This window comes from Elephas maximus, chromosome 15 (assembly GCF_024166365.1).
Source record: "Elephas maximus indicus isolate mEleMax1 chromosome 15, mEleMax1 primary haplotype, whole genome shotgun sequence".
Taxonomy (NCBI): domain Eukaryota; kingdom Metazoa; phylum Chordata; class Mammalia; order Proboscidea; family Elephantidae; genus Elephas; species Elephas maximus.
Genome location: NC_064833.1, coordinates 55,051,283 through 55,078,377, shown reverse-complemented (window position 1 = coordinate 55,078,377; position 27,095 = coordinate 55,051,283). Strand labels below are relative to the sequence as shown.

The following is a 27,095-nucleotide window of genomic DNA, read 5'->3' as shown; positions in this document are numbered from 1 at the left end:
TTTTTTTAAGGGCAAGAATGCTAGTGGTTTCTGAGGTAGGCTATTGCATTTGATCATGAGAAATGTGACGAATCTGGAAAGTGGAGAATGAAAACAAGAGAGACCAGTAGAAACTGTATAGTTAAAAAACCAAACAAAGCCATGGTGGTGTTCTATGTGTTTGTGATTTGTACACGGTTGCAGGTCATGCGGCTTTCTCTCTATAGGATGGCTGTCTTGATGGGTTGTGATGGTTTACTGTTCTCTCATTCTCTTACAGCACTATCTGATAGTACTTTTTGCAATAATGGAAATCTTCCATGTTGTCCAGCATAGTAGCCACTAGTCACGTGTGGTTGTTGAGCACTGGAAATATGGATAGTGTCATGGATTGAATTTTGTCCCCTCCAAATATGTGTCAACTTGGTTAGGCCTTGATTCCTCCTATTTTGTGGTTGTCCTCCATTTTATGATTGTAATTTTATGTTAAGAGGATGAGGGTGGGATTGTAACACCACCTTTACTCAGATCACCTCCCTGATCCAAGGTAAAGGGAGTTTCCCTGGGTGTTGCCTGAACCACCTTTTATCTCTCAAGAGATAAAAAGGAAAGGGAAGCAAGCAGAGAGTTGGGGACCTGATACCACCAAGAAAGCAGCACCAGGGGCAGAGCGTGTCCTTTGGACACAGGATCCCTGTGCCGAGAAGCTCCTCAACCAGAGAAAGACCTTCCTCCAGAGCCAACAGAGACAGAAAGCCTTCCCCTGGAGCTGATGCCCTGAATTTGGACTTATAACCTATTAGACTGTGAGAGAATAAATTTCTCTTTGTTAAAGCCATCCACTTGTGTTATTTCTGTCATAGCAGCACTGGATGACTAAAACAGACAGTATGACTGAGGCACTTGAGGGTTTTTTTTTTTTTTAAGTTATTTAATTTATTTAATTAAAATTTAAATTTGGGCACATGTGGCTAGTTGCCACTATATTGGACAGTGCAGCGTCTATACTGACCAAAAGATTTATGACAGCTTTTCTCTTCTTTTTAAGCCAGGTTTTCCCAAAGTTTTCAAGTCTAACATCCTGGACTTGATTTCTGTGCTATGTGTAGGCACAGTGCTTGGTGCTGAATATAGAAGGACAAATAAGGTACAGCCTGTGCCCCACAAAACTTACAGCCTAGTGCTTTCTCACAACACCAGGCTGCCACTTGAGAAGACTGAGTAGACTCTAATGAGTGAAATAATACCTGCCTTATTTACAAAATATTGAGGGGAATGACATACTGTAGTGTGTAGGGAAATAACTGCCTCATAGACTGAGGTTTGATTACTACAAGAATACCCATTAAGTCCTTTTTTTGCTTTGATAAAACAGATATTATTTATTTAAACTATGTGTATGGTTTTAACATTTCAGACTTGGCATTATCTTTGTATCCTCAAGTATCGTCAAATTCGGAAACACTCACCAACTGAACCAGCATAGTGTAGTTGTTATGAGCATAGGTTTTGGAGTCAGACAGACCTGGGTTTGAATCTTGATTCTGCTACTTTTCTAGCTCTGTGCCTTGGGAAAATCAGTTTTCCTTCCCCCTCCAAATCTCAATTTCCTCGTCTGTAAATGGGGGCTAGTAAGAATAAATTCCTCATGTTGTTGTTGTTGTTAGTTGCTATCTAGTCATGGCGACCCCATGTATACAGAGCAGCACTGCTCCGTAAGGTTTTCATGGCTGTGATCTTTCAGAAGCAAATCACTAGGACTGTCTTCTGAGGCACCTCTGGGTGTGTTTGAGCTGCCAGTCTTTTGGTTAGCAGTCTAGCACTTAACCGTTTGTACCACTAAGGACTCCATATTCCTCAATTCCTCATAGTGTGGTTGGAAGGATTAAATTAACTAGTATAAGAATGATTCCCCCCTACCCTGGAGTCAATTCTGACTCCTAGCTACCCTGTAGGACAGAGTAGAACTGCCTCATAGGGTTTCCAAGGCAGTAATCTTTACAGAAGCCGACTGCCACACCTTTCTTCCATGGAGTAGCTGCGGGGTTCAAACCACTGACCTTTCAGTTAAAAGCTGAGCACTTAACCACTGCACCACCATGGCTCCTTAAGAATGATAGCTTAATACACACTTACTATGCTCCAGGTGGAAACCCTGGTGGAGTAGTTGTTAAGTGTTACAGCTGCTAACCAAAAGGTCAGCAGCTTGAATCCACCAGGTGCTCCTTGGAAACTCTATGGGGCAGTTCTACTCTGTCCTGTAGGGTTGCTATGAGTAGGAATTGACTTGACGGCAATGCTTTTTTTTTTTAAATCTCCAAGTAACCCTGGTGGCACAGTGGTTAAGTGCTCGGCTGCCAACCAAAAAGTTGGTGGTTTGAGCTTACTAGCTGCTCAGTGAGACAAAGATGTGGCAGTCTGCATCCGTAAAGATTATAGCCTTGGAAATCCTATGGGGCCATTCTACTCTGTCCTATAGGGTCGCTGTGAGATGGAGTTGACTTGACAATGTTTTTTTTTTTTTTTTTTTTTTTTTTACTATGCTGCAGACAGTTATAGGAACTTTACATGAGTCAACTCATTTAACATTATGAGGAAGGTACTATTGTTATTCCCATTTTAAAGATGAGGAAACTAAGGCACAGCGAGATGCAGTATTCCCAGCATATAGTGAGCACTCAGTGTGTTGTTGGTATTATTATTACTAATTTCCTGTGGTTTAAGACCTGTAGATACAGAGGCAGCCAGTGAAACATGAAGCAAAACAATTTTGGGAGTATTTTTTTTGTAGTCCGACCTAATATTATTCATTTGTCAATTTCTACTTCTCCCCAGCCCTACTTACTATTATTTCTCCTCCTCTTATAAACTGGAGCCTGGGCTGGACTAATAGCATGTCACAAAAGTAGATGATATCACATACGATGTCTGTAATAAACCAGTAGTGCACGTTGTCCGGTGTCTGATATGGAAAGACTAGGCGCAGTGGGATAAGCCAGCAGTTCCAGTTATAGGCAATGGTGACAAGCAGGAGCCACAGGAGATAGAATCGATCTAGAAAAACAGCAACTGTAGTCATCTAAGCGGCAAGTAACAAACATTACAAGAATTCTCTTGCTTACTTTGACAAAGTTGGGGCACTACCTTGTGGAAATAAGCAAAATGCTACAAGATGTTCTGTTAAATGCTCAGCACACTTTTGCCTTTGGAGCAGTGGCCCTGGGCTCTAAAAGGGATGGTAAGTGATCTTCTCAACTTGTCTAACGCTGGACAGCATCCTTTCTGTCTCCTAGAAGGGGCCTCACTGTGTCTGTTCCCAAAGGCCACTGCACTATTTAAGTCAGCAAAGGGTAAACACAGGAAAAGTCAGAGGCTAGCCGTTCAGGCATAATTGCAGCAACTGGTCTGTTGTTTATCAGCAGTTAAGCTGCAGGATCTTCCAGAGCCAGTGGGAGAAGGGTCCCATTTTGCCTGAAGGGAAGAGCTCCATGGAAATGGCACTGAGGCTGGAAGGGCAGAAAATCAGGTAATTACGTAATGCCTGCCCCTTCACTCTGCCTTCCTGTGCCCAAGGGAGGCTGCAGGAGGGATTTGTTGAATTAGAATCAACAGTGTGAATCCCCGGGAGAAGATAGACATTATATGTTATGGAATATATGCATATATTTTAATATATAAATTTTTTTGGTGTCAGCGTTATTGCTGAGTGCTTTGATGCCTTTTTTTAAAAGGTAATTAATGGTAGGACAGGCCCTGGGACTGCCTTTTAAAAACAGACGGTAGCATTTTATCTCTTGTGCCCATTCGAGAGGGGCAAATGATCCTTTGCATATTATGTAAATTCTGCTTTCCAGGTAGATTTAGAATGTGGTCTGGGCAAATGGCAGCCACCTGGGATGCTGGTTCTTGGTGTCAGCCGGTCCTTCCACTGGGATAGTCCCCCCTTTGATGGTACCTGTGTATGAATCTACGCTTCTTGAAAGTCTGATTCGCTTTAGGTAATCTGTCAGAGGCAACTTCCGGAATTTACAAAGCAACGCGCCGTAGTAATGTTCTTCGTTTGGCTGAGCGTCGCTTGCTTGTGTTGATGGTATAGCTGTGGGCTTTGCTTCATAGGAAAGAAGAGACGAAAAACTTTTTAAGAGGTGAGATATCATTGATTATGCATTGTCTTTGATTTAAAAAGTTCTACTCAGTGTTTTATCAAGGTTATGTGCCTGATGCTGAGTTGGAAGCTGTCATTGACTACGGAGAGGGTCAAGGCCACAAACTTCACTCTTAGGAGCAAAGAATTCTTGTGTTCTTCTCTAAAATATATTTCAAAGCCCCGAAATAGCTTCCAAAGCATCTATTCAACAATAGAACCAAGTCGAAAATTGGAACAGACTTGTTTACAATGTGCGATCAGATGATGTGTCTCTGTCCTGCTGATCTAGTTTCATCCCGTTTTATTTAGTTCACATCTCTTCCATAGGCTACCATCATATAAGGATCAAGTTAGCTTAAGGAGCAGAAACCTTGGGTTTCTTCAAGTCAGAGCCTTCGAGAAAATTTTCCTCTCAGTACAGGCGGATGAGACAAAATCTTCATGACACTTAAAATTGTTACATTTATGAAAACATTCCGAAGACACTGGAAATACACAGCAGGTTTCAAGCTCACATTATTGAAGTATCACAAAGGAGTTACAAACGGGGCATTTTAAATACAAGCTTGATTCTCATGTATTTCGGAACATAATTGAAGTCAGTGCTTTGGGCTTACACTGAACAGAAACATTAGAAGGTACAGTGTTCCATAGGTTTTAGTTTCTTGCTTTAGCCTCACACATAATCTTTACGTTATGGGTAAATAAAGCTTAGAATTTTCTTCCCAGTATATCTTTATCAAATTTTAATGACTCTCTATGATTTATTTTAGCTACTTCCTTTTGCAAAGGAATTTTTATACAATACATAGTTTATTTTGCAAATCCCACTCCCTACACATAGCATTATAAGGAAACTTTCAACTCCATTCCATGTAAACAACAATTTGATTTTTATTTATCTATTTTATTATTAAACAACCAAACTTTCTTCTATTCTTTTTCTGTACATTTATAAATATTTTACATAAACATAATCATAGCATATATTACTTTTGTGCTCTACTTTTGTACTTATTATTTCATAAATACACTTCTGCAATTATTAGGGGGAGCCCTGGCGGCACAAGGGTTGAGAGCTCAGGCTGCTAACCAAAACGTCGGCAGTTCAAATCCACCAGTGGCTCCTTGGAAACCCCATGGGGCAGTTCTACTCTGTCTTATACGGTTGCTATTACTATTAGGGAGGTTAACAATTGTTCCTCCTCTTACGTGACCAGTCTTGAGATCCTCCATGGCTCATTTGTATACTCAGGTAGCATCCTTGTGTTTTTATATAAGCTCTTTATGTAGAGGTTCAGCAAAAACAAGGAAAGCCTGCAATGAGATGTATTGACACAATAGCCGCAACAATGGACTCAAACATATCAACAATCATGAGGATGGCACAGGACTGGCAATGTTTAGTTGCTATACATAAGGTCACCATGTGTTGGAGACAACTTGAGAGCAACTAACAACAACCAGCTATATGTTATGAGTATTCTCAGGGGCAGATTAACCAGTAACCATGGTATGCGCTGGTTTGCATTGAGCAAGGTACCCATGGGCTTATTGTGTTTACTTGTTAATCTGTGGTAAGCAATTTCACATGGGTTTCACCACATCATTGTTATGGTGGAGGACAGATGAAATTGTGCACTGTAGGTTGATAGGAAGGCACAACTGGACCTGTGCATACCTTGCTTATTGGGTAATCCGACCCTGGGAATTCTTAATATTTTACAATAAAACTTGTTATAGCAGATATTGTTGGTGCTCCGTGCATATACCCCGGTCCACCCCGAGGTGCTGCAGAGGGCTCCCTGCACCTCTCTGTCAGAGGGTTTTCTCCAACTGCTGGAGCAGCCTTGCCTGAAGTGCTGAGGAGTTAATGACCTACGCTATTGATACCACTGCTTCCTCCATTTTTTGGGGGATAATTCTTATGTATAATCCACACAGTTTTTTCAGTCAGATCAAGCTCTGGTTGCCCACAGCATTAACCCTCTCACAACACACCTTTTATTAGCTTAACTCGTTCCTCTGTCTTTCCCACATTCACTGCCCTTCCTGGATCACTCTCAAAATAAACTAAAGTTGCCGTGGAGTTGATTCTAACTCATGGCAACCCCATGTGTTACAAAGTAGAGCCATGCTCCATAGGGTTTTCTTAGCGGTAACCTCAACAGTGGGTGGGTGCAAACCACCAATCTTTCAGTTAGCTGCTGAGCACAAACTTTTCATGTCACCCAACCAAAACCAAATCAAACCCATTGCTGTTGAGTCGATTACAACTCATAGTGACCCTATAGGACAGAGTAGAACTGCCCCATAGAGTTTCAAAGATGTGGCTGGTGAATTTGAACTGTCAACATTTTGGACTCAGGGACTTCAAAATAAACTGTACCTAAATCATTGTTTTGGAGTCTGCTTTTGGGAAAACCCAAACTAAGACAATTTTAAAGTACAAATTCTCTCATAACTCCCTTTTTCCCAGTACTTTGAGGTACAATGCTTACCAGCTTGGGGGCTGCCTTCAGGTGAGGATATATCTCCCTCTGCCAACTTTTTCTTGTAGAGCGCTGTTCTTTGACGCATCCTTTCCACTAGGTTGTGTAGCTGCGCATCGGCATACTCATTTATAACTGGAGCTCTGAGTGGTTTGCTCTTTGGACTAAATGAGACAACAAAAATGGCAACAGACAAGGGCTCATGAAGAGATATGTAAAGGAGAGAGATTAAGTTTTTTCACTTTCCTTTTATACCCAAGGTTATTAACTGCTCTTTAATGTGATTGAATAGAACAATTCAGATATTAAGTTTGATGAAAATAAGGCTGGTAGAATATAGATTTCACTTTGAAAAATGAGCAAATGGCCATTTTTGACCATATTGGATCTTGGTGTCTGTGACTCTGCCATTAAATTGTATCACTAGAAGAAAAAAAACTATAGTTGGTATGGTAGGCAGAATTCTGATGGTCCCCAAGATTTCCTGCCACTTGGTGTACGCGTCCTGTGTAATCCTGGGGACTATGAATACATAGATCAAGAGGCAGTTGTTTGGACAGAACAAGGGGATACTGATTGGTTTAAAATCAGGAAAGGTGTGCATCAGGGTTGTATTCTTTCACCATACCTATTCAATCTGTATGCTGAGCAAAAATCAGAGAAGCTGGACTATATGAAGAAGAACGGGGTATCAGGATTGGAGGAAAACTCATTAACAACCTGCTTTATGCAGATGACACAACCTTGCTTGCTGAAAGTGAAGAGGACCTGAAGCACTTACTAATGAAGATCAAAGACCACAGCCTTCAGTATGGACTGCACCTGAACATAAAGAAAACAAAAATCCTCACAACAGACCAATGAGCAACATCATGATAAATGGAGAAAAGATTGAAGTTGTCAAGAATTTCATTTTACTTGGATCTACAATCAACAGCCATGGAAGCAGCAGTCAAGAAATCAAAAGACACATTGCATTGGGCAAATCTGCTGCAATGGACCTCTTCAAAGTGTTGAAGAGCAAAGATGTCACCTTGAAGACTAAGGTGTGCCTGACCCAAGCCATGGCATTTTCAATCGCATCATATGCATGTGAAAGCTGGACAATGAATAGGGAAAACCGAAGAAGAATTGACACCTTTGAATTGTGGTGTTGGTGAAGAATATTGAATATACCATGGACTGCCAAAAGAACAAACAAATCTTAGAAGAAGTACAACTAGAATGCTTCTTAGAAGCAAGGATGGCGAGACTGCGTCTTACATACTTTGGACATGTTGTCAGGAGGAATCAGTCCCTGGAGAAGGACATCATGCTTGGCAGAGTACAGGGTCAGCGGCAAAGAGGAAGACTCTCAACGAGGTGGATTTACACAGTGGCTGCAACCATTAGCTCAAGTGTAACAACAATTGTAAGGATGGCGCAGGACCAGGCAGTGTTTTGTTCTGTTGTGCATAGGGTCGCTGTGAGTCGGAACCAACTCGACGGCACGTAACGACAACAACAACGTGAATATGATGGATTTTATTCTCATATTGCTGTTGTTAGCCACTGTTGAGTTGCCCTGACTCATGATGGGTTCATGCACAACAGAATGGAATCTGTCCAATCCTGTACCATCCCCATGATCAGTTGGGGATTGGACTGTTATGATCCATAGGCTGATTTTTGGAAGTAGATTGCCGGGTCTTTCTTCCTAGTCTGCCTTAGCTTGGAAGCTCTGCTGAAACCTGTTCAGCACCATAACAACACTCAGACCTCCGCTGAAAGACAGGTGGTGGCTGTGGTTGAGCTGCATTGGCCAGGAATGGAATCTGGATCTCCCGTATAAATGAATGGCAGAAATTCTACCACTGAACACCACCGCCCTTTACTCCTATAGTTAGTTTTATCCTGTGGCACAGCTAACTTTTGGATAAGGAGATTTTCCAGGTAGGTCTGATCTAATCACACGAGCCTTTTAAAAGGAGAGATTGGCTCCAGCAGGCGACAGAGGAGGATGTCAGAGATTTGAAGCCCAAGGGGGTTTGACTCGAGAGATATTCTCCATTGCCAGCTTCGAAGAAGAAGGGGACCATATGATAAGAACTGCATGAAGCCTGTAGGAGCTGAGAGTAACCGTTAGCTGACAACTAGCAAGGAAACAAAGACCTCAGTCCTACAGTCACAAGGAACCGAATCCTGCCAGTAATATGAATGAGCTTGGAAGTGTTTTCTTCCCCAGAGCCTCCAGATAAGTGCCCAGCCTGGCCTACACCTCGACTTTGGCCTTTTGAGACCTCAAACAGAGAACCCAGTTTAGCCCAATCTACAGAATTGTGAGTTAATAAATGAGCGTTGTCGTAAACTGCTAAATTTGTGGTAATTTGTTCCACAGCAATAGAAAATGAATACGACTTGTGTGCTTTAACAGACTTGCCTTTTTAGAAAACTTACACAAACATACTTGTTCAGAGTATAGGGTTAACCCTAGTATATTTCCTAAAGCTCTGAGTTTTTTCACAGGTTTTCATCGTAGCTCTCACCCTCTGCCTTCCCATTTGAGGGTGGACCCTAGGTATTCACAGGCCATGTAGCCTCTACCCCGCCCATCTCCTCATGTTCATGGTTGACCCTTCCATCTGACTTCCAAACTGGAGTCCATGAAGTTTACATTGGAACTGGGCAAACAGTGAATCCCATTTAAAGGGAACCCTAGTATGAGCCCCTTTCATTCACCCCACATGAATGTATCACATCTGTAATGGTTTTCAGATTCCCAGATCATTGTTGTCTTTCTCTCTTCCCTTCTTATAATCATTGTATACTTTATATCTCTTTCAAAGACCAAAGGTCCTGCCTCGGCACCAAGATTCTTCAGGTGTGCCACAGTAAGACCTTTAGCAGCATACCGGAGAATGGTGAAGACTCAGCTTCAGTGGATGAAAATGTAATACCTTAAAGAGTGCGGAAATAGGTAGATGCTAGGTCCACAAAATCAGGAAAATGTTTTTATGATTAGGAAATGTTTTCATATTTATCATTTCACTGATTACTTCTTGAAATATTAGTATGTCTACTTTATTCATCCATCAGACAATTATTAAGTTTCTAATTTAGGCACTAAGAGTAAAAAGATGAGTTAGAGACTATCCCCATGAATGTTCATAGTTTATTGAGGGAGGCAAGGATTTAAATAAATAACCAACAAAAATCAATAAAGATATATACAAAGTGCTATTCCCAGACTGAGCTTGGCCCGGAGTACCAAAAAGAGGCTTCATAGAGGAAGTACTTTAAGTCTGAAAGTGTTAGCAGGCCCTTAACAGAAGTGGAAGAAGGGCCTTTCAGGTCTCGAGAGCAACATATTAAAGGTGTGAAAGAACATGATGTATTCAGGGAATAGCAAGGATTTTGGTATGAATGAAATAGAGTGTGTGCACGGAGGGTGTCAGGTAGTGGAAGTGGGTCTGGAAAGGTGATCGGGGCTAGGTCGTGATGGGTCCTATATGACATGCTGAGGCGTTTGAACACTGACCTGTAGGCTAGAGGGAGCCCATGCAGAGAATTAAGCAAATGGAGGATATGAGTGGATAGAGTTATGTTCTGGAGAGGCAGTGATGGTGGGAGGATGGGTTAAAGAGGAAGTACTGTGAAGCCTGGAGACAAGGAAAGAAGGTATTCTAATAGGTTAGGTTTAAGCTGATGAAGGAAATAAAGAGGGATTAAAAAAAAATTTTACAGCCAGAACTCACAGTATTTGGTGCCCTTTCTGTAACTTTAGGATAAATTCAAATAGAGAATCAAAAGCATACTTCTTAAGTTTATATCAGAAGAAACTAGATTTATGAAGATGCCATTAATATAAATAGGAATTCAAGAAGCAGATATTACTATGTGGTGGGTACATGAAAAAAAAGAGTTCTTTTTTGTGTGTGTTCAATTCATGGTGTTTTATAAGACTTTTTTTTTGTGTAAGAGGACCTTGTTTGTGATACACAGGAGAAATTCAGAAATACAGTTCTGGTGCTAGGATCTTGGTGGTCGTCAGCATATATGGGATATTTGAAGTGATGTATGTGGATGACACCATCACAGAGTGTGAAGTTTTGAAAATGAAGACCTCTGTCTTATCTTTATAGTCCACAAAGCCTAGGAACAGGTACATTTCTAATAAATGCTTATTGAATAAATAGGCCCACTAGTGCTAACCTTTTGTTTGGCCTTATTTGATGGCCTCAATGCTCTTTAAAATCTATAAGAAGTAATGTTGAGGGTTATTGGATCATTAACAACAAGTCAGGATATATGAGTTGTCAATAATGGGTAATTTAAGTCCTAAGGGCATATTTTTTCTTTTCCTAAATTGTCTATAAGCCATAATTGACCATAAAATTGCCACTTAATCACACCAGTTTTTGCTGTGAAAACCCACCTCATGGTTAAAATGCTGGAAATCATATTAGAAAGCATACAAACATTTCAAATACATATATACATACATATATTTATATATTTAACACTATGAAATTTATTTTTATATTTGCTAAATATTAATATGTTAGTCTATTTCATCTTTTTTTCCCCCACCTTCTTTTCAAGAGTAAGCCTTGCCCTTCTCCCCAGCCTACATATCCAGAAGCTATGGATGTATTTTTTGTGAATGAACAGAACAAGGCAAATTAGATTGAATAAACATATATTTCATGAAATAAACAAAGAAAAAACTGATTGGGGATAGAATAGGGAACCAATAAATGTCCTTTGTATAAATATGATTCATTTGAGCTATATTTGATATTTCTTATTTGATAGTTCTTACTACTAATTGTATGTTTTTAAAGAATAATTCCTCATAATTCCTTGACAAAAGATTCAGTAAATAGCATAAATATTTTACAGATTTTGGTAAACAAAGGAACATAGAAAGAAGCTCTAATTGGATAGTTATCTTTTCTTAAGATGGATGAGATTTTTAAAGTTTTTTTTTAACCTATGGAAAAATAGTTTTTCAGGGAACAGCAAGTATTTTGCTATTCCTATTTTTTTTTTTTAAATAAAACTACAGAGAAAAAACATTTGTTAAAAAAGCAGGTGAAGAAGAATATAACTATGTTGTAGCAGTATTCCTCATTTCTTTAAATTCAATCAGAGTTATAGACAAAAAAAAAAAAAAAATCATACAATGAACATTGTCCCTTTGCTAGAAATCCCAGAGGTTTTTACACTCCAGGGCAATGAGCCATAGTAAGAATGGGATGGGTGAGAAGCAGGCCTCGCTTTTTTAAAATGGGAGATAGGCCATTTTGAAAGGGAAAGTAGTAAAGAAAAACTTGTGATTTGCAAGTGTGTACTCAGGAAGGTCAACTTTAAGAAAGAGTACATGTATAAGACGTGGATCTGGACATCGATTCTATTACAACTGTTTATTAGGACTCTTAGAAACTTTTGTTGTATACCCAGGGATCCACGTCCCCTAGTTTGATATTGCTGCTTTAGGACAAAGCAAAGCGATGGCTAAATTTGATGGGATAGTAGAATGGGTGGGTGGTGGTTACAGAGGAGGTGATATTTGAGTTGAAACTTGAAGGATAAATGAGACTTTGGCTGATAGTATAAATGAAAAATATTTAAGACAAAGGAAATGGGTAGAGAAAAGGTATGCTGATGACAGCCTTGTGGAGAATGTGAGATGCACTGGCTTCCAAAATAAAGAGTCAAACACCTTATCACAGAATGCCGAATAACCTATAATTTGGCTTGAAAGGTTGATTGAGTCCAATGGGAACCATTGCAGGATTTTAAGGAAAATAGGGATATCATTAGATATATGTTTCAAAAAATAATTGAAGAAAGAAAGAAAATAGTTTGTGGCAAGGAGGAAGGATGACTTGAAGAAAGGAGAAATTAAGGTCAGAATGGGTAGGTTAATATAACATGATGAAATGTTAAGTTTGGTCACTGTACTGAACTGAATAATGTCCTCCCAAAATTCATGCCTACCCAGAACCTCAGAACGTGATCTTATTTGGAAACAGCGTCATACTGGATTAGGGTGAGCCCTAAATCCAATCACTGGTATCCTTACAAGGAGGCCATGTGAAGACACAGAGGAGACACCCAGGACACCACTTGAAAATGGAGGCAGAGATTGCAGTGATTATGTCTACAAGCCAAGGAGCAACAGAGCCTAGGAGATTGGTATGGAACAGATTCTCCCTCAGAGCTTCCAAAAGGAACCAACCTTGCCAACATCTTGATTTCAGACTTCTGTCCTTCGGAACTGCGAGAGAAAAAAATTTCTTTTGCTTTAAGTCACCCAGTTTGCCTTAATTTGTTACACAGCCCTTGGAAATTAATACAGTCAGCAAAGTAGATAATCATGATACCACAAGGGCAACTCAGATGGAGGCATATGTTGTAAGAGAAATATGAATACATTCATGTTTTTGTTATTGGGTGCCATCACGTTGATTCTCACTCATGGCGACCACCTGTAACAGAGCAGAACTGCCCCGTAGGATTTTCTTGGCTGTAATCTTTATGGAAGCAGATCTCCAGGTCTTTCTCCCACAGAGCTGCTGGGTGGGTTTGAACTGCCAATCTTCCGGTTGGTAGCTGAGTGCTTAACTGTTGCACCACCAGGGCTCCTCACATTTATTTCAGAGTGTGTGAAGCTTGAGGTGTGGATTAAGAATCAAGGTACAGATGTACAGCAGGCAGCTGAGAAATGAGGTTTGCAGGTCAGAAGAGCAGACTGAGCTGGAGAGGTACAAACAGGAATCATCTGTCTAAAGGTGATAATGGAAAGTACACAGTGGATGAGAGTACCAGTTAGAGCCTGCATAGAACACGAAAAGATTGGGAGGCCTCAGCCTTGGAATTTGCTGACATTTAAGCAGTAGCAAAAGGAAAGGGAAGTAGCAATTAGAGAGGTAGGCATAACAGAGAAAAATGTCACAGAAATCAGGGAAGGTAAGAGTTTGAAAAAGGAGGTCAGCGGTGTCTCATGCTGCAAATGAAGTGAGTAGGATGGGGATAGAGGAGGACTTTAATTTCAGTAAGGAGGATTTTGTTGGCAACCTTTAAGAAAACTGGGCAGAGAATTGTGTGATACTATCAAATTTTGTCATCTCCCATTTGTCTTTAAGTGTTTTGTTATAAAAAAGGTACATAGAATCTGCCTTCATTCTTCAAATAATATTTTGGGTTTCCATTGTTTTCCAAACTCATTTGTAAGTAGTATTTATTTCCTCTGTAAAACCTTCTTGAATAAACTTTGGCTTTGCAAACTTTACTTGCTAGATCCCTCAAAAATTTTCTGGCTTAATTCATCTTTTAAAAAATCCTAGTTGATCTAAGTCTTTTAAAACCTGCTATTTCTATCCTGTTGAGCAACAGGCAGGGATTAAGCAAAGGACATTTCATTTCAATTGGGGAATTTTTTTTTTGGGTGGGAGAGCAGGTCTTTTTAAATTTTTAGAGTTAGATAATAATTAATGCTAAATTCAGAGAGCTGCCCTCAAAAGTTACATTGGAAGAAAAGAAACCCATAATTAACTTTGTATAACGAAACATTTTTTTAACATAAATTATTTCTGATTGAAAATTGTACAATATTCTGATTTGTACCAACAGACTTGGTGGCCTACAATAAAACCTACAGAGTTTAAGCAAATTTAGGTCAGTATAGATATAACTCAACCAAGTCTCACTTCACTCCTTTCTCACATTCACACCTAAATGCTGTAAAGATTTTCAGTTGTTTATCACATTTCACGTGTGCATATGGTATTGTTTGTACACATGAGTTTGTACATATGGCTATGTACATATGGATATAATGATGCACAAATTCCTAACCTAAATTATTTTTGATCTTTCTAGAACATACTACAACGCAATTATGGCTCCAAAACTTGTTTCTACCCCTCCCACCACTTTCAGCAGTCTACCCTCTAGATCTTTTTTTCTGTTAATCTGTAAATTTTGGAGGCTGTGTCCATGATGTTTATTTCTATTGTTAGTGAACCATATTCTAATGACCCATAAATGTAGTTGTACCTAATCTTACTAAAAGTTAGACAACCATTTTAAGGCTAAAACAAAAACAAACAAACAAAAAAACAACCTAAAAAATGTTAATATTCCACATAGATTGTGAATTGGTATTCACAAGGCACACACATGCACAGACACACTCAGCAACATACACAAAAACTGGCAACACTCCCCAAACACTAGCCCAGTTGGAGAATGAATAAACATAAAATAGTCATAATACTAATATATTACACTCCAAAAAAATTTTTTAAAATATTCCCCAATGATTTCAGGTATTCTTTGAGACTAAGAAAAGCTATAAGTGGGGTCACTATGTTTTTACCATTTTCCATATAGTAGCAGCCTGACAACAGTCAATAAATGTATTCATAAAATGTCTCCAAAATTCTGATGTTTTGGAAATTCTGAGGTGCATTGACAGTGCCTCATACATTTACTCAACAGATGTATATTTATTTATTTATTTAAAAGAAATTTATATCTTTTTATCAGGAAAGATAACATGTTCTATATTCAGTCTTAAAATTTTTTCATGAATATTTCTCTTTCATTTGACACAGGCCTTGACATTTGTTCTTACTTGATAGCTTGTTTATTTAAAATTGTCCTAATAGAATGCATGGCTATTTAGAAAAAAAGTGGCAAAGCTACTTCAAGAAGTAAATGAAAAATTAGATGAAGATAATAAACTTGAAGGCCATGAATTTTTAGAAATAACAGAAAAGAATTTTTTAAAAGCCCACATGCGGCAAAATTGTCAAGAAAGGAGAGACTGGAAGGGCTGACTCATTAGGGGGAGAGCAAGTGGGACTACGGAGTAAGATGTATGTAAACTTATATGTGACAGACTGACTTGAATTGTAAACGTTCACTTGAAGCTCAATAAAAGTTAATAAAAAAAATAATAATAAGAAGAAGAATGATAAGAATAAAAAAAATAGCGTCTCTTAAAAAAAAAAAAAAGCCCACATGCTGGAAAACAAGACACTGCCTCCAGGAAATGCAGAAATTTGAGAATTTCCTGAAATACAGAAAGCATGTGAGTTCGTATGTTAACTCATTTAATTCTGACTAATTGTGAAGTGCTTAGAACAGCATTATTATTACTATTGATGAAGAAAACCACTTATAGGGCATGTTTGTTGCAAAATGAGAAAGAGAGAAAGGTTCTGGGTGTGCTCTCACCTTGGAGGGAGTAGATTCAAAGGGACAGAATGGGCCATGGTCAACCATTAGTGGATTACATGGGCAACCAAACTCAAAGTAGTTAAGTAGGTTGCACTGTTTCCCACCAAACCTGCACTGAGTGGATGGCGGCAGAAGCAACCAGTTCCAGGACAGAGTAGTGGGAAGGGATTTGGAGTGGAGAAGTAGAGCTGTGACCCAGGTGGATGCCAAAAAATCAGCAAGAAGGGGGGGGCTGTATGCCCAGACAATGAATTCATGTTTGTTATGGATTGAACTGTGTCTCCTAAACGTGTGTCCACTTGGCTAGGCCATGATTCTCAGTATTGTGTAGTTGTCCACTCTTTTTTGATCTGATGTGATTTTCCTATGTGCTGTAAACTCTAACCTCTATGATGTTAATGAGGTAGGATTAGAGGCGGTGATATTAGAGACAGGATTAGAGGCAGTTATGTTAATAAGGCAGGACTCAATCTACAGAATTATGTGGTATCTTGAGTCAATGTCTTTGGAGATATAAAAGAGAGAATTAAGCAGAGAGGAGATGGACCTCATACCACTAAGAAAGAAGCACGGGAGTGGAGCCAATTCTTTGAAACTGGGCTCCCTGCATTGAGAAGCTCCTAGACCAGGGGAAGATTGATGACAAGGACCTTCCCATGGAGCCAACAGAGGGAGAAAGTCTTCTCCTGGAGCTGGCACCCTGAATCTGCAATTCTAGGCCCCTATTGGAAATTCTACGGGGCAGTTCTACTCTGTCCGGTAGGGTCGCTATGAGTCAGAATTGACTGGACGGCACTGTTTTTTTTTTTTTTTTGTTAAACTGTGGGAGAGTAAATTTATCTTAAAGCCATCCACTTGTGGTATTTCTGTTATAGCAGCACTAAAAAACTAAGGCAGAATTTGGTACCAGGAGAGTGGAGTGCACTTTAACAGATATTTAAAATGTGAAAGTGGATTTGAAACTGTGGATGGTAGAGGCCGGAAGAGTTTTAAAGTGCCAGATAGTAAAAGCCTAGATTGCCTTGAATAGACTGTTGGTTGAATTATGGACATCAAAGGCAATTCTTGTGAGGACTCAGAAGGAACTGAGGAGAGCTATATCACTGGAGATGGCACAGATGGCGAGAAGCAGCAGCAGAGAAATGGCAGCAGTGGAAACCAGGAGAAAAATGAGAGACAGCATGGAAGCCGACCCACGTAGCCAGAGAGCTGAGAGCCTTCAGGCAGGAGGCTTCCTGGTAGAGTGGGGTGCCTCTGGGTACTTATTGGTAGAACTAGACTTGCCGACTTGCAAGAGAGATGAGTGCCTATGGGCTTAGGATTACTGGTGGAGTGGCATGGTTCTGGGCACTTACTGGTAGAGCTGAAGAGCTTTGGAACACTTACCCAAACAGGGCAGAGGCCAGGCTGGCCCAAGAGGCCTGAGGGGCCAAGAGGCCAACGAACCAGGAAGTAGAATCTGAAGAGACAAGGAACACAGGAAGCAGAGCTACCTTGGTCTCAAAGGGACTTCTAGTCTCATAAACTGTGGGAGAATAAACCTCTCTTTGTTAAAGCCATCTGCTTGTGGTATTTCTGTTACAGCAGCACCAGATAACTAAGATAGTGTTATTACTACTCTTGGCAATGTTTCTTCCCCACAATCACAGTAGAAGGAGGTGCCAAAATGGAGGCAATGGAAGTAGTCTATCCCAAGGGTGGAAGTAGTTTATCAAAAGCATTGCTATTATAGCCATGGAGTAGACCACTCCTATTGTCTCCTCTTTGGTATACCACTGATATGCATAGGTTATCAGGAAGTTCAAGTACAAAGATGATCACACAAGCCAAGAAGTAGCAAGTAATGGAGCAAAATCAATACTGTGAGAGACACTAAAGAAAACAAACAGAAAAACTAACACCTGAGGAAACAGTTAACAAAACAGAAAATAATTTTAAAAAATGATTAGTATCTTCATAGAGATGAGAGGGGTTATCTACTTTTTGTTAACTGGAATAGGTTTTTGTGAATGAGAATCAATTAGAGACTTGGAGATAAAAAATCTGATTGTCCCCAAAACAAAGCAAAACAACAATGAAATACACCCCACATGAGATTAACTAAATTGTAGAATGGACACAACTGAAGAGAAAATTACTGAGCTGAAGAATTCTCCCAGAATCCAGCACAGAAGAACAATGAAGTTTAAAAGTATGCAAAAAAAGCAACCAAAAAAAAAAAAAAAAAAAAGATTGAAGGCAAGAAAGACATAGATGATCTATGTGGAAGTTTGAACATATTTACAAGATAAATCCATAAAGGAGAGAATAGAGGAACAGGAGGACAAAAATTAGTCAAAGGAATTATAGAGGAAGGTTTCTCAGAGCTGAAGAAATGCACAGGTTTTCAGAATCAAAGCGGTCACTAAATGTGAGCAGCATGAATTAGAAAAGGATCAAACCTAGATATACTGTGATAAATCTTAGGACACCAAGATTAAAGAGAAAAATCCTAAAAGATTTCAGAGATGGAAAAAACAAAACAAAAACCACCCATAAATAAATGAGCATTAGCTTGGCATCAGAATTTATATTGGCAACTCTGGATACTAGAAGCTAATGAAGCAATATTTCAAAAACTTAAAGAAAAAAATGAATTTGAACACAGAATTCTATTTTCAGCCAAACCAGCGATATTTCTTTCAGGCAAAACAAAGTCAATGACTTAGACGTTTTACCATCCACAATTCCTCTCTAAAAGCATTACTGGAGAATGGCCTTGGGTTGCACTCCTGTACACAGACTCTGAGGTAGAGATTTTCCGAAGAGTACTCTGAGGAACGAGAGCTGTGAGGGAGTAGGGGAAGCAGGACTGGGCAGAAGGAGAAGGTGAACTATGGGGCAATTGCAACAGTTAAAGCTTCAGCAGACCCTCGGGCGGGGGGCGGGGGTGGCTCTGGATCTAGGAGGGCCTTTCAGAGTTGTTCAGCATTGAGACAATTGGGTGAAGCAACTCTCCTGGCCAGGAGTAATTCTGAGAGGGGCTCAACTTCAACCCTTCAGAAGCTAACACTCCTGGCATCTGGGGAAATGAATGCCTTGGATCTGAAAGGGGTGGATATGGCCCCCCACAACATCCCCTACAAGGATAAACTTCCAAAGAATGAAAAATGAACTCATTAGTAATGATTGGGATGTAAGAAACTGCACTAAACAGGTAAACTAACAAAACCTAATGTTACATATAAGTAAAGTAAAATTTTTACCAACTCCTGAAGTCTGAAATTGATCAAATATACAATCAAGACTCAATGATAATTTCTGGTGGTTGAAACGCGAAAGTCGGAAACAAAGAAGATGGATTGGTAGTTGGAAAATGTGGCCTTGGTGATAGAAACGATGCTAGAGATTGCATGATAGAATTTTGCAAGACCAATGACTTCTTCATTGCAAATGCCTTTTTTCAACAGCATAAACACAGACTATACACCTGGACCTTGCTGGGTGGAATACATAGGAATCAAATCCCAAGTGGAAAGATATGGAGAAGTTCAATTTCATCAGTCAAAACAAGGCCAGTGGCCGACTGGGGAACAGAACATAAATTGTTCATGTGCAAGTTCAAGGTGAAGCTGAAGAAAATTAAAACAAGCCCATGAGAGCCAAAGTACAACCTTGAGTATATCCCACCTGAATTTAGAGACCATCTCAAGAATAGATATGACGCATTAAACACAAATGACAGAAGACTAGACAAGTTGTGTGATGACATGAAGGACATCATACATGAAGAAAGCAAAAGGACATTAAAAAGATGGGAAAGAAAGAAAAGACCAAAATGGATGTCAGAAGAGACTCTGAAACCTGCTTTTGAATAGTTAGAGAGAACAGGAGAAATGATCATGTAAAAGAGCTGAACAGAAGATTTCAAAGGGCTGCTTGAGAAGACAAAGTATTACAATGAAATGTGCAATATCCTGCAGTTAGAAAACCAAAACGGAAGAACATGATCAGTATTTCTCAAGATGAAAGAACTGAAGAAAAAAATTCAAGTCTCGAGTTGCAACACTGAAGGATTCTATGAGCAAAATATTGAATAAGAAGGAAGTATCAAAAGCAGATGGAAGGAATACACAGAATCACTGTACCAGAAAGACTTGGTCAGTGTTCAACCATTTCAGGAAGTAGCATATGATCAAGAATGGACATACTGAAGGAAGAAATCCAAGCTTCACCGAAGGCATTCGTGGAAAACAAGGCTCCAGGAATTGATGGAATACCAATTGAGATGTTTCAACAAATAGATGCAATGCTGGAAGCTCTCATTTGTCTATGTTAAAAATTTGGAAGATAGCTAACTGGTTAACCAACTGGAAAAGAGCCATATTTGTGCCTATTCCAAAGACAGGTGATCCAACAGAACACAGAAATTATGGAACAGTATCATTAATATCACACGCAAGTAAAATTTTACTGAAGATCATTCAAAAATGGTTGCAACAGTACATAGACAGGGAACTGCCAGAAATTCAAGCCAAATTCAGAAAAGAGCATGGAACGAGAGATATCGTTGCTGATGTCAGATGGACATCTTGGCTGAAAGAGAATACTAGAAAGATGTTTACCTATGTTTTATTGACTGTGCAAAGATGTGCAACTGTGTGGATCATAACAAATTATGGATAACACTTGGATAACACTTCAAGGAATGGGAATTCCAGAACACTTATTGTGCTCATACAGTACCTGTACATAGATCAAGAGGCATTTTTTCGAACAGAACTAGGGGATACTGTGTGGTTTAAAATCAGGATTGGTGTGTGTTGGGGTTGTATCTTTTCACCATACTTATTCAATCTTTATGCCGAGCAAATAATCCAAGAAGCTACTCTGTATGAAGAAGAATGTGGCATCAGCGTTGGGGGAAGACTCATTAACACCCTGCAATATGCAGATGACGCAACCTTGCTTGCTGAAAGTGAAGGGGACTTGAAGCACTTACTGATGAAGGTCAAAGATTACAGCCTTCAGTATGGATTTGTACCTCAACACAAAGAAAACAAAAATCCTTGCAACTGGACCAATAAGCAACATCATGATGAATGGAAAAAAGATTGACGTTGTCAAGGATTTCATTTTACTTGGATCCACAACCAATCCCATGGAAGCAACACAGTCAGGAAATCAAAAGACACATTGCATTGGGCAAATCTGCTACAAAAGACCTCTTTAAAGCGTTAAAGAGCAAAGATGTCCCTTTAAAGTCTAAGGTGTACCTGTCCCAAGCCATGTTATTTTCAGTCACCTTGTATGCATGCAAAACGTGGATAGTGAATAAGGAAGACCAACGAAGAATCGATGCCTTTGAATTACAGTGTTGGCAAAGAATATTACAGATACCATGGACTGCCAGAAGAACAAAAAAATCTTGGGAGAACTATAGCTGGAATGCTCCTTAGAAGAGAGAATGGCAAGACTTCCTCTCATGCACTTTGGCCATATTGTCAGGAGGGACCAGTCCTGGAGAAGGATATCAAGCTTGGTAAAGTAGAGGGTCAGTGAAAAAGAGGAAAATCCTCAACACGATGGATTGACACAGTGACTGCAACAGTGGGCTCAAGCATAACAATGATTGTGAGGATGGCGAGGGATAGGGCAATGTATCATTCTGTTGTACATAGGGTTGCTATTAGTCGGAACTGACTCAAGGGCACCTAACAACAACAACAATTTTGGTTGTAAATAAGTAATAAAATATGTGGCGATTAATGTTGGCTAGGCTGTGGTTTGGCAGACATTGGATTGATCGCTCTTCCATAATGTAATATAGTGTAATCACCTCCATGATGTGATCTGATGTGATCAACCAATCAGTTGAAAGGGGAATTTCCTTGGGGATGCGGCCTACCTGGAATATATAAATGGATGTTTTGTCAAGGCTGGCGCTCTCTCTTGTCCCAGCACTTTTCTCGTCGCCTGACCTCTAGCTCTTGCAGAAGTCTTCAGCCTACCACTTGACCTGCAGAATTTGGATCTGTCAGTCCCTGCAACCCTGTGAGCCAGCAGAGGCCTCCAGCCTGCTGCCTGAGCCACGGATTTGGAAATTGCCAGCCCCCACAATTGTGTGAGCCATTTTGTTGAAGTAAATCTCTCTCTGTGTATTTATATATACACTTCACTGATTTTGCTCCTCTAGAGCAAAAGCAGTGACAATTTTGTTTCAGGAACCAGTGAATCAGTGACACCCTCACTCTCGTGAACATACTTCTGAAAGTCAGCCAGTTATTAACAGTCTTATTCGAATAACCATTTTCCAGAGCTAAAGGTCAGCCTATCTCTAATCTCTTCCTCTTCAGAAAATCTGCCTGTCCTTGAACTCCACGCTGCCAAAACCCTGTGTAAGATCAGCTCTCTGCTTTGCTCAGAAAGGCTTTGCTTTCCAAGCACAGCTCCCCCCTTTGGTTTAGCAGTTACCAATTTTCATCAGGTTGATTCTGACTCATGACTCAAGTGTTTCAGAGTAGAACTGCACTTCATAGGGTTTTCATGGTTGTGACCTTTCAGAAGCAGATTGCCAGGCCTTTCTTATAAGGCACCTCTGGGTGGGTTCAAACTGCGAACTTTTAGGTTAGTAGCCCAGTGCTTAATTGTTTGTTCCACCCAGGGGCTCCTTTCCTTTGCTTTGTTTCAGATAGTGAGTGGTGGCCCTTTCCTTCAACACTCTAAATATAATTTAAAAGATAAACAGGTTTAAAAAGAGGAAGCAGATGAAGGAGTTGGGATTTTTGCTCACGTAGAACATAGAGCTCTGGTAAAAGCTATATTGAGAAATTCAGTTTAGTCCTTGAGGCTAAACTAGTTCCTCTGACTTTTCCCTGCATCTAAATTTTGGAGCACATCCTGAAAGGAAATATGCTATTTCTGCAGGTCAGGCTGTAGGTCTATTTACCTACAAACCTACCTTGAATGAGAACTTTCCCTAAGAAGTAATCCATGCCCAGTTGTACGTGCTGCATGGGAGAGAAAAAACCCTGTTGAAAAGGCAAAGTCTGTGTTCCTGACTTTAAGACATAGTAATCCCAACGACTGCTAAAACACGGCCAATAAATGTTCTGGGTTTTCACCAATCAGATTAGCAACTTCTCCCCCATAAGTAAATTGAGAAGGGGCATAGCAAGTGGTAGATCTGACAGGAGTGTAGAAATACCTCAACTCCCCGAAACAGAGGTCCTATATACCCTGAGGTGTATTTGTCATTGCCTTGGCAGCAGTCTGAGTGGATGGGTCCTGGAGAAGGAAGCAGAAGCTTGTGATGCAGAGACTGGCTTTCTTCGTAGGGATACTGTTGGAGATGTGTGGAAGAACTCTTGACTGGGAGGGATTCCATTTGGAGCAATCCAATAATCTAAATGCAAAGGAGGCAATTTGTAGAAAGAGGGAAACTAGGGCTGGCTGAGTCAATAAAGCAAAATCATACATGGGCCTCAGAGAAACCAGAAATTATACAGAAGAAAATCAGACTAGGGAAATGGGAGGAAGTCAGTGTGCTGACCATTACACGTGTGGAACAAGGGTCAAGATTCTGCATGAAGCGGTACAAGGTTGTAAAACAGAAATCTGGTGGCCCATGTGTGGTTTTGGTTAGCTTTCGGAGCCACAGAGCACCAGATCTCAGATCCTGCCCATCAAGAAATTGAAGCCCTGGTGGCGTAGTGGTTAAGAGTTTGGCTGCTAACTAAAAGGTTGGCAGTTTGAGTCTACCAGCCACTCCTCAGAGACCCTATGGAGCAGTTCTACTCTGTCCTCTTGGATCAGTATGAGTCAGAATCAACTTGACGGCAATGGGTTTTTTTTTGCCTGGCTTACAATGACAAATTCTTCCTTAAAAGGAGGTGAGTAGTAAATGGTTCTTAAGAATACATTTCCTTGACTGGGAAATGTTTGCACAGCTTCTCTCTGAAAGCATAGATAGAGACATCATTTATATTCCAGGTAAAGAATTAGCACCTAAGAAAGAAATAACGGAGAATGAATATTCAGTTTGATGTTGAAATAAAGGAGGGGGGCATATATTTGAGGAATACTCTGAGAGCCAAATTAATGGCTTCTTCTATTCCTTCTTCTAAGTAACAAGTAAGGAAGTGACATCAAGCTGATCCAAAGTACTGAAGAGCCCACCTAAGAATGTTGAAGGTGGCTGGGCAATGTGGATAGAATTTAAGTAAGTTTTGTCCTTCAAATCACTAGATGAACAGATGAAGAAGGGTCTGTTAAAAGCAGGTTAATGGAGAGCAAGATGAAATTAAACAAGTTCCTGATAACTGCTGAAATTCAGTGGGAGAACATTACCAGTTGTCTGGCTCCATATTGAAGCTCTCCTTAAGATGCAAGCAGACAGTAATAAATTTTCCTTCTTTTTCTAATTATATTTTCAAAAAGAAATTTGCACTGACTGGGTCACTGCCACAGTCTTGATTGCTGTCAGTTAGCCACTGCTGGGACAGACCCACAGGACATTTATGTTACCATTAAAAAGACATCAACAGATTTTTGACAAAGGTGCAAAAGCAATTCAAAGGTGGGAGGATAGATTTTTAAGCAAAGGGTGCTGGAACAATTGGACATCTATAGACAAAAATAGTGAACTTCAACTTAATCCTCACACCTTATACAAAAACTAACTTAAAATGGATCATGGACTTAAGTGTGTAACATAAAACTGCAAAACTTAAAAAAAAAAAGTAAAAATCTTTTGGATCTAGGGCTAAGCAAAAAAAAAAAAAAAAAAGAGGTCTTAAATTTGATACCCAAATCACACGCCTTACAGGGAAAAATTCATAAATTGTGCCTCATCAAAAAAGACCCTGTTAAGAAGATGAAAAGACAAGCTACAGAGTGGGAGAAAATCTTTGCAAGCCATAAATCCAACAAAAGTCTAGTATCTAGAATATACAAGGAACTTTCAAATCTCAACAGTAAAAAAAAAACTCCAAACAATCCATTTAGAAAGTTGGCAAAAGACATGAACAGACATTTCACAGAAGAGGACATACAGATGTTCAGCATCATTAGCCATTAGGAAATGCAAATTAAAATCACTGTGAGATATCACCACACACTTATCAGAAGGGCTAACATAAAAACTAGTGACGATACCAGATGCTGGGGAGGATGTAAAGGAACCAAAAACCAAAAACCAAACCCAGTGCCGTCGAGTCGATTCTGACTCATAGCGACCCTATAGGACAGAGTAGATCTGCCCCATAGACTTTCCAAGGAGCACCTGGTGGATTCGAACTGCCCACCCTTTGGTTAGCAGCCGTAGCTCTTAACCACTACGCCACCAGGGTTTCCATAAAGGAACCGGATCACTCATATATGGGTGGTGAGAAGGTAAAATGGTACAACCACTCTGGAAAACAGCTTTGCAGCTTCTTATACAACTAAACATGCAACTACCATTGGACCCAGCAATTGCACTCTTAGGCATTTATCCCAGAGAAATGAAAATTTATGTTCACACTGAACCTTGCACAGGAATGTTCATAGCAGCTTTATTTGTAATAGTGAAACACTAGAAGCAACCAGATGTCCTTCAGTGGAGAATGCTTAAACAAACTGGTACAGCCACATATCATACGAATACTGCTCAGCACTAAAAAGGAATAAGCTATCGATACACACAGCGACTTGGATAAATCTCCAGGAAGGTTTGCTGATTAAAAAGCCAGCTCTAAAAGAATACATGTTGTATGATCCATTTATGTAACATTCTGGAAATGACGAAATTATAAAGATGAAGAACAGATTAGTGGTTTCCAGGGATCAAGAATGCAGCGGGGAGTGGATGTTGGGAGGGAGGTGGGTATGGTTATTAAGGGACACCATGAAGAAGGCTTGTGATGACGGAAGTATTCTGTATCTTCACTGCGGTGGCAGGTAAACGAACTTACACATGTGATAAAATTACATAGAACTAAACACACACACACAGACACACATGCATGAGTACAAGTGAAACTGGGGAAATCTGAATAAGACTGTTGGATTATATCAATGTCAATATCTTGGTTGTGATATTGTAGTACGGTTTTGTGAGATCTTACCACTGGGGGAAACTGGCTAAAGGGTGCACAGGACCTGTCTGTGTTATTTCTTACAACTGCATGCATGTGAATCTACAATTATCTCAATATAAGAGTTTAATTTCAAAAGGCACTATCGTTAACCTGATGGCAGCTATCTGGTTAGTTATACCCAGCATGCTTAGGTGGCCAAGAAGTTCTATAAACTTGCCAATTCCAAGAAAACTCTGTAGCTTAGCGTCCCATGAGAGCTTGTCAGAAATGCAGAGTACCAGGCCACCCCCAGAGCTCCTGAGTCTGAATCTACATTTTAACAGGCTCCTTAGATGATTTAAGTTTGAGAAACATGGCTCCTTCAGAGCAGTCTTGCATACTTAAATATATAAAATGTTGTCCAAAGACACGCCATTTCCTTGGTGTCTGAACACACTTTTTCTTCTTGAAGGAAGTCCAAAATGTCCTAAAATTTCTTGAATACTGACTGTGTCAATATCATATTTGATTCCCACAAAATCTCAAATGAGATAGGCTTTATTATATACCTTTTCAGATGAATTAAACTGAGGCTCAACCTTTCTGACTGAGAAGTCATGTGTGAAAATAGGTTGCAGAATGTTAAAAACAGAATGTAATGTGTAGAATAGAAAAAGGGAAGTATTTTGATTTTGAAGCCAAAGTGGTATTACAATGAATGTTGTTGTTGTTGTTAGGTGCCGTCGAGTTGGCTCCGACTCACAGAGACCCTATGCACAACAGAACGAAACACTGCCCTGTCCTGCGCATTCCTAACAATTGTTTTTATGCTTGAGCCCATTGTTGCAGCCACTGTGTCAATCCACCTCTTTGAGGGTCTTCCTCTTTTCTGCTGAGCCTGTACTCTGCCAAACATGATGTCCTTCTCCAGGGACTGATCCCTCCTGACAACATGTCCAAAGCATGTAAGACGCAGTCTCACCATATTTCCTCTTAAAAAGCGAAGAACATATAGAGTGCATGAAAAACGAATGGATGAGAATCTAGTCACATGGGTTCATGATTTAGCAAGATATGCCAGTAGGTGAATTTGTTAATGTTTAAATTGACTGACACTAGAGCTCAGCTGCTAACCAAAAGATTGGCAGTTCGACTCCATCAGCCACTCCTTGAAAACCCTGTTGGGCAGCTCTACTCTGTCCTGTAGGG

The 27,095-nt window shown here is 39.9% G+C and overlaps 1 protein-coding gene across 1 annotated transcript in view; it reads right to left on the bottom strand.

Annotated features, from left to right (window-relative positions):
* The window catches only part of CNGB3 (cyclic nucleotide gated channel subunit beta 3), a 173,871-nt gene that overhangs the window by 89,567 nt on the left and 57,209 nt on the right, over positions 1–27,095 (bottom strand). The window contains exons 4-6 of the mRNA XM_049854335.1: positions 6,628–6,782; positions 3,935–4,087; positions 2,825–3,033 (exon numbers count right to left, since the gene is read on the bottom strand). Of these exons, the coding sequence (XP_049710292.1) occupies positions 2,825–3,033; positions 3,935–4,087; positions 6,628–6,782 (517 nt within the window). The remainder of the gene's footprint in view (positions 1–2,824; positions 3,034–3,934; positions 4,088–6,627; positions 6,783–27,095) is intronic.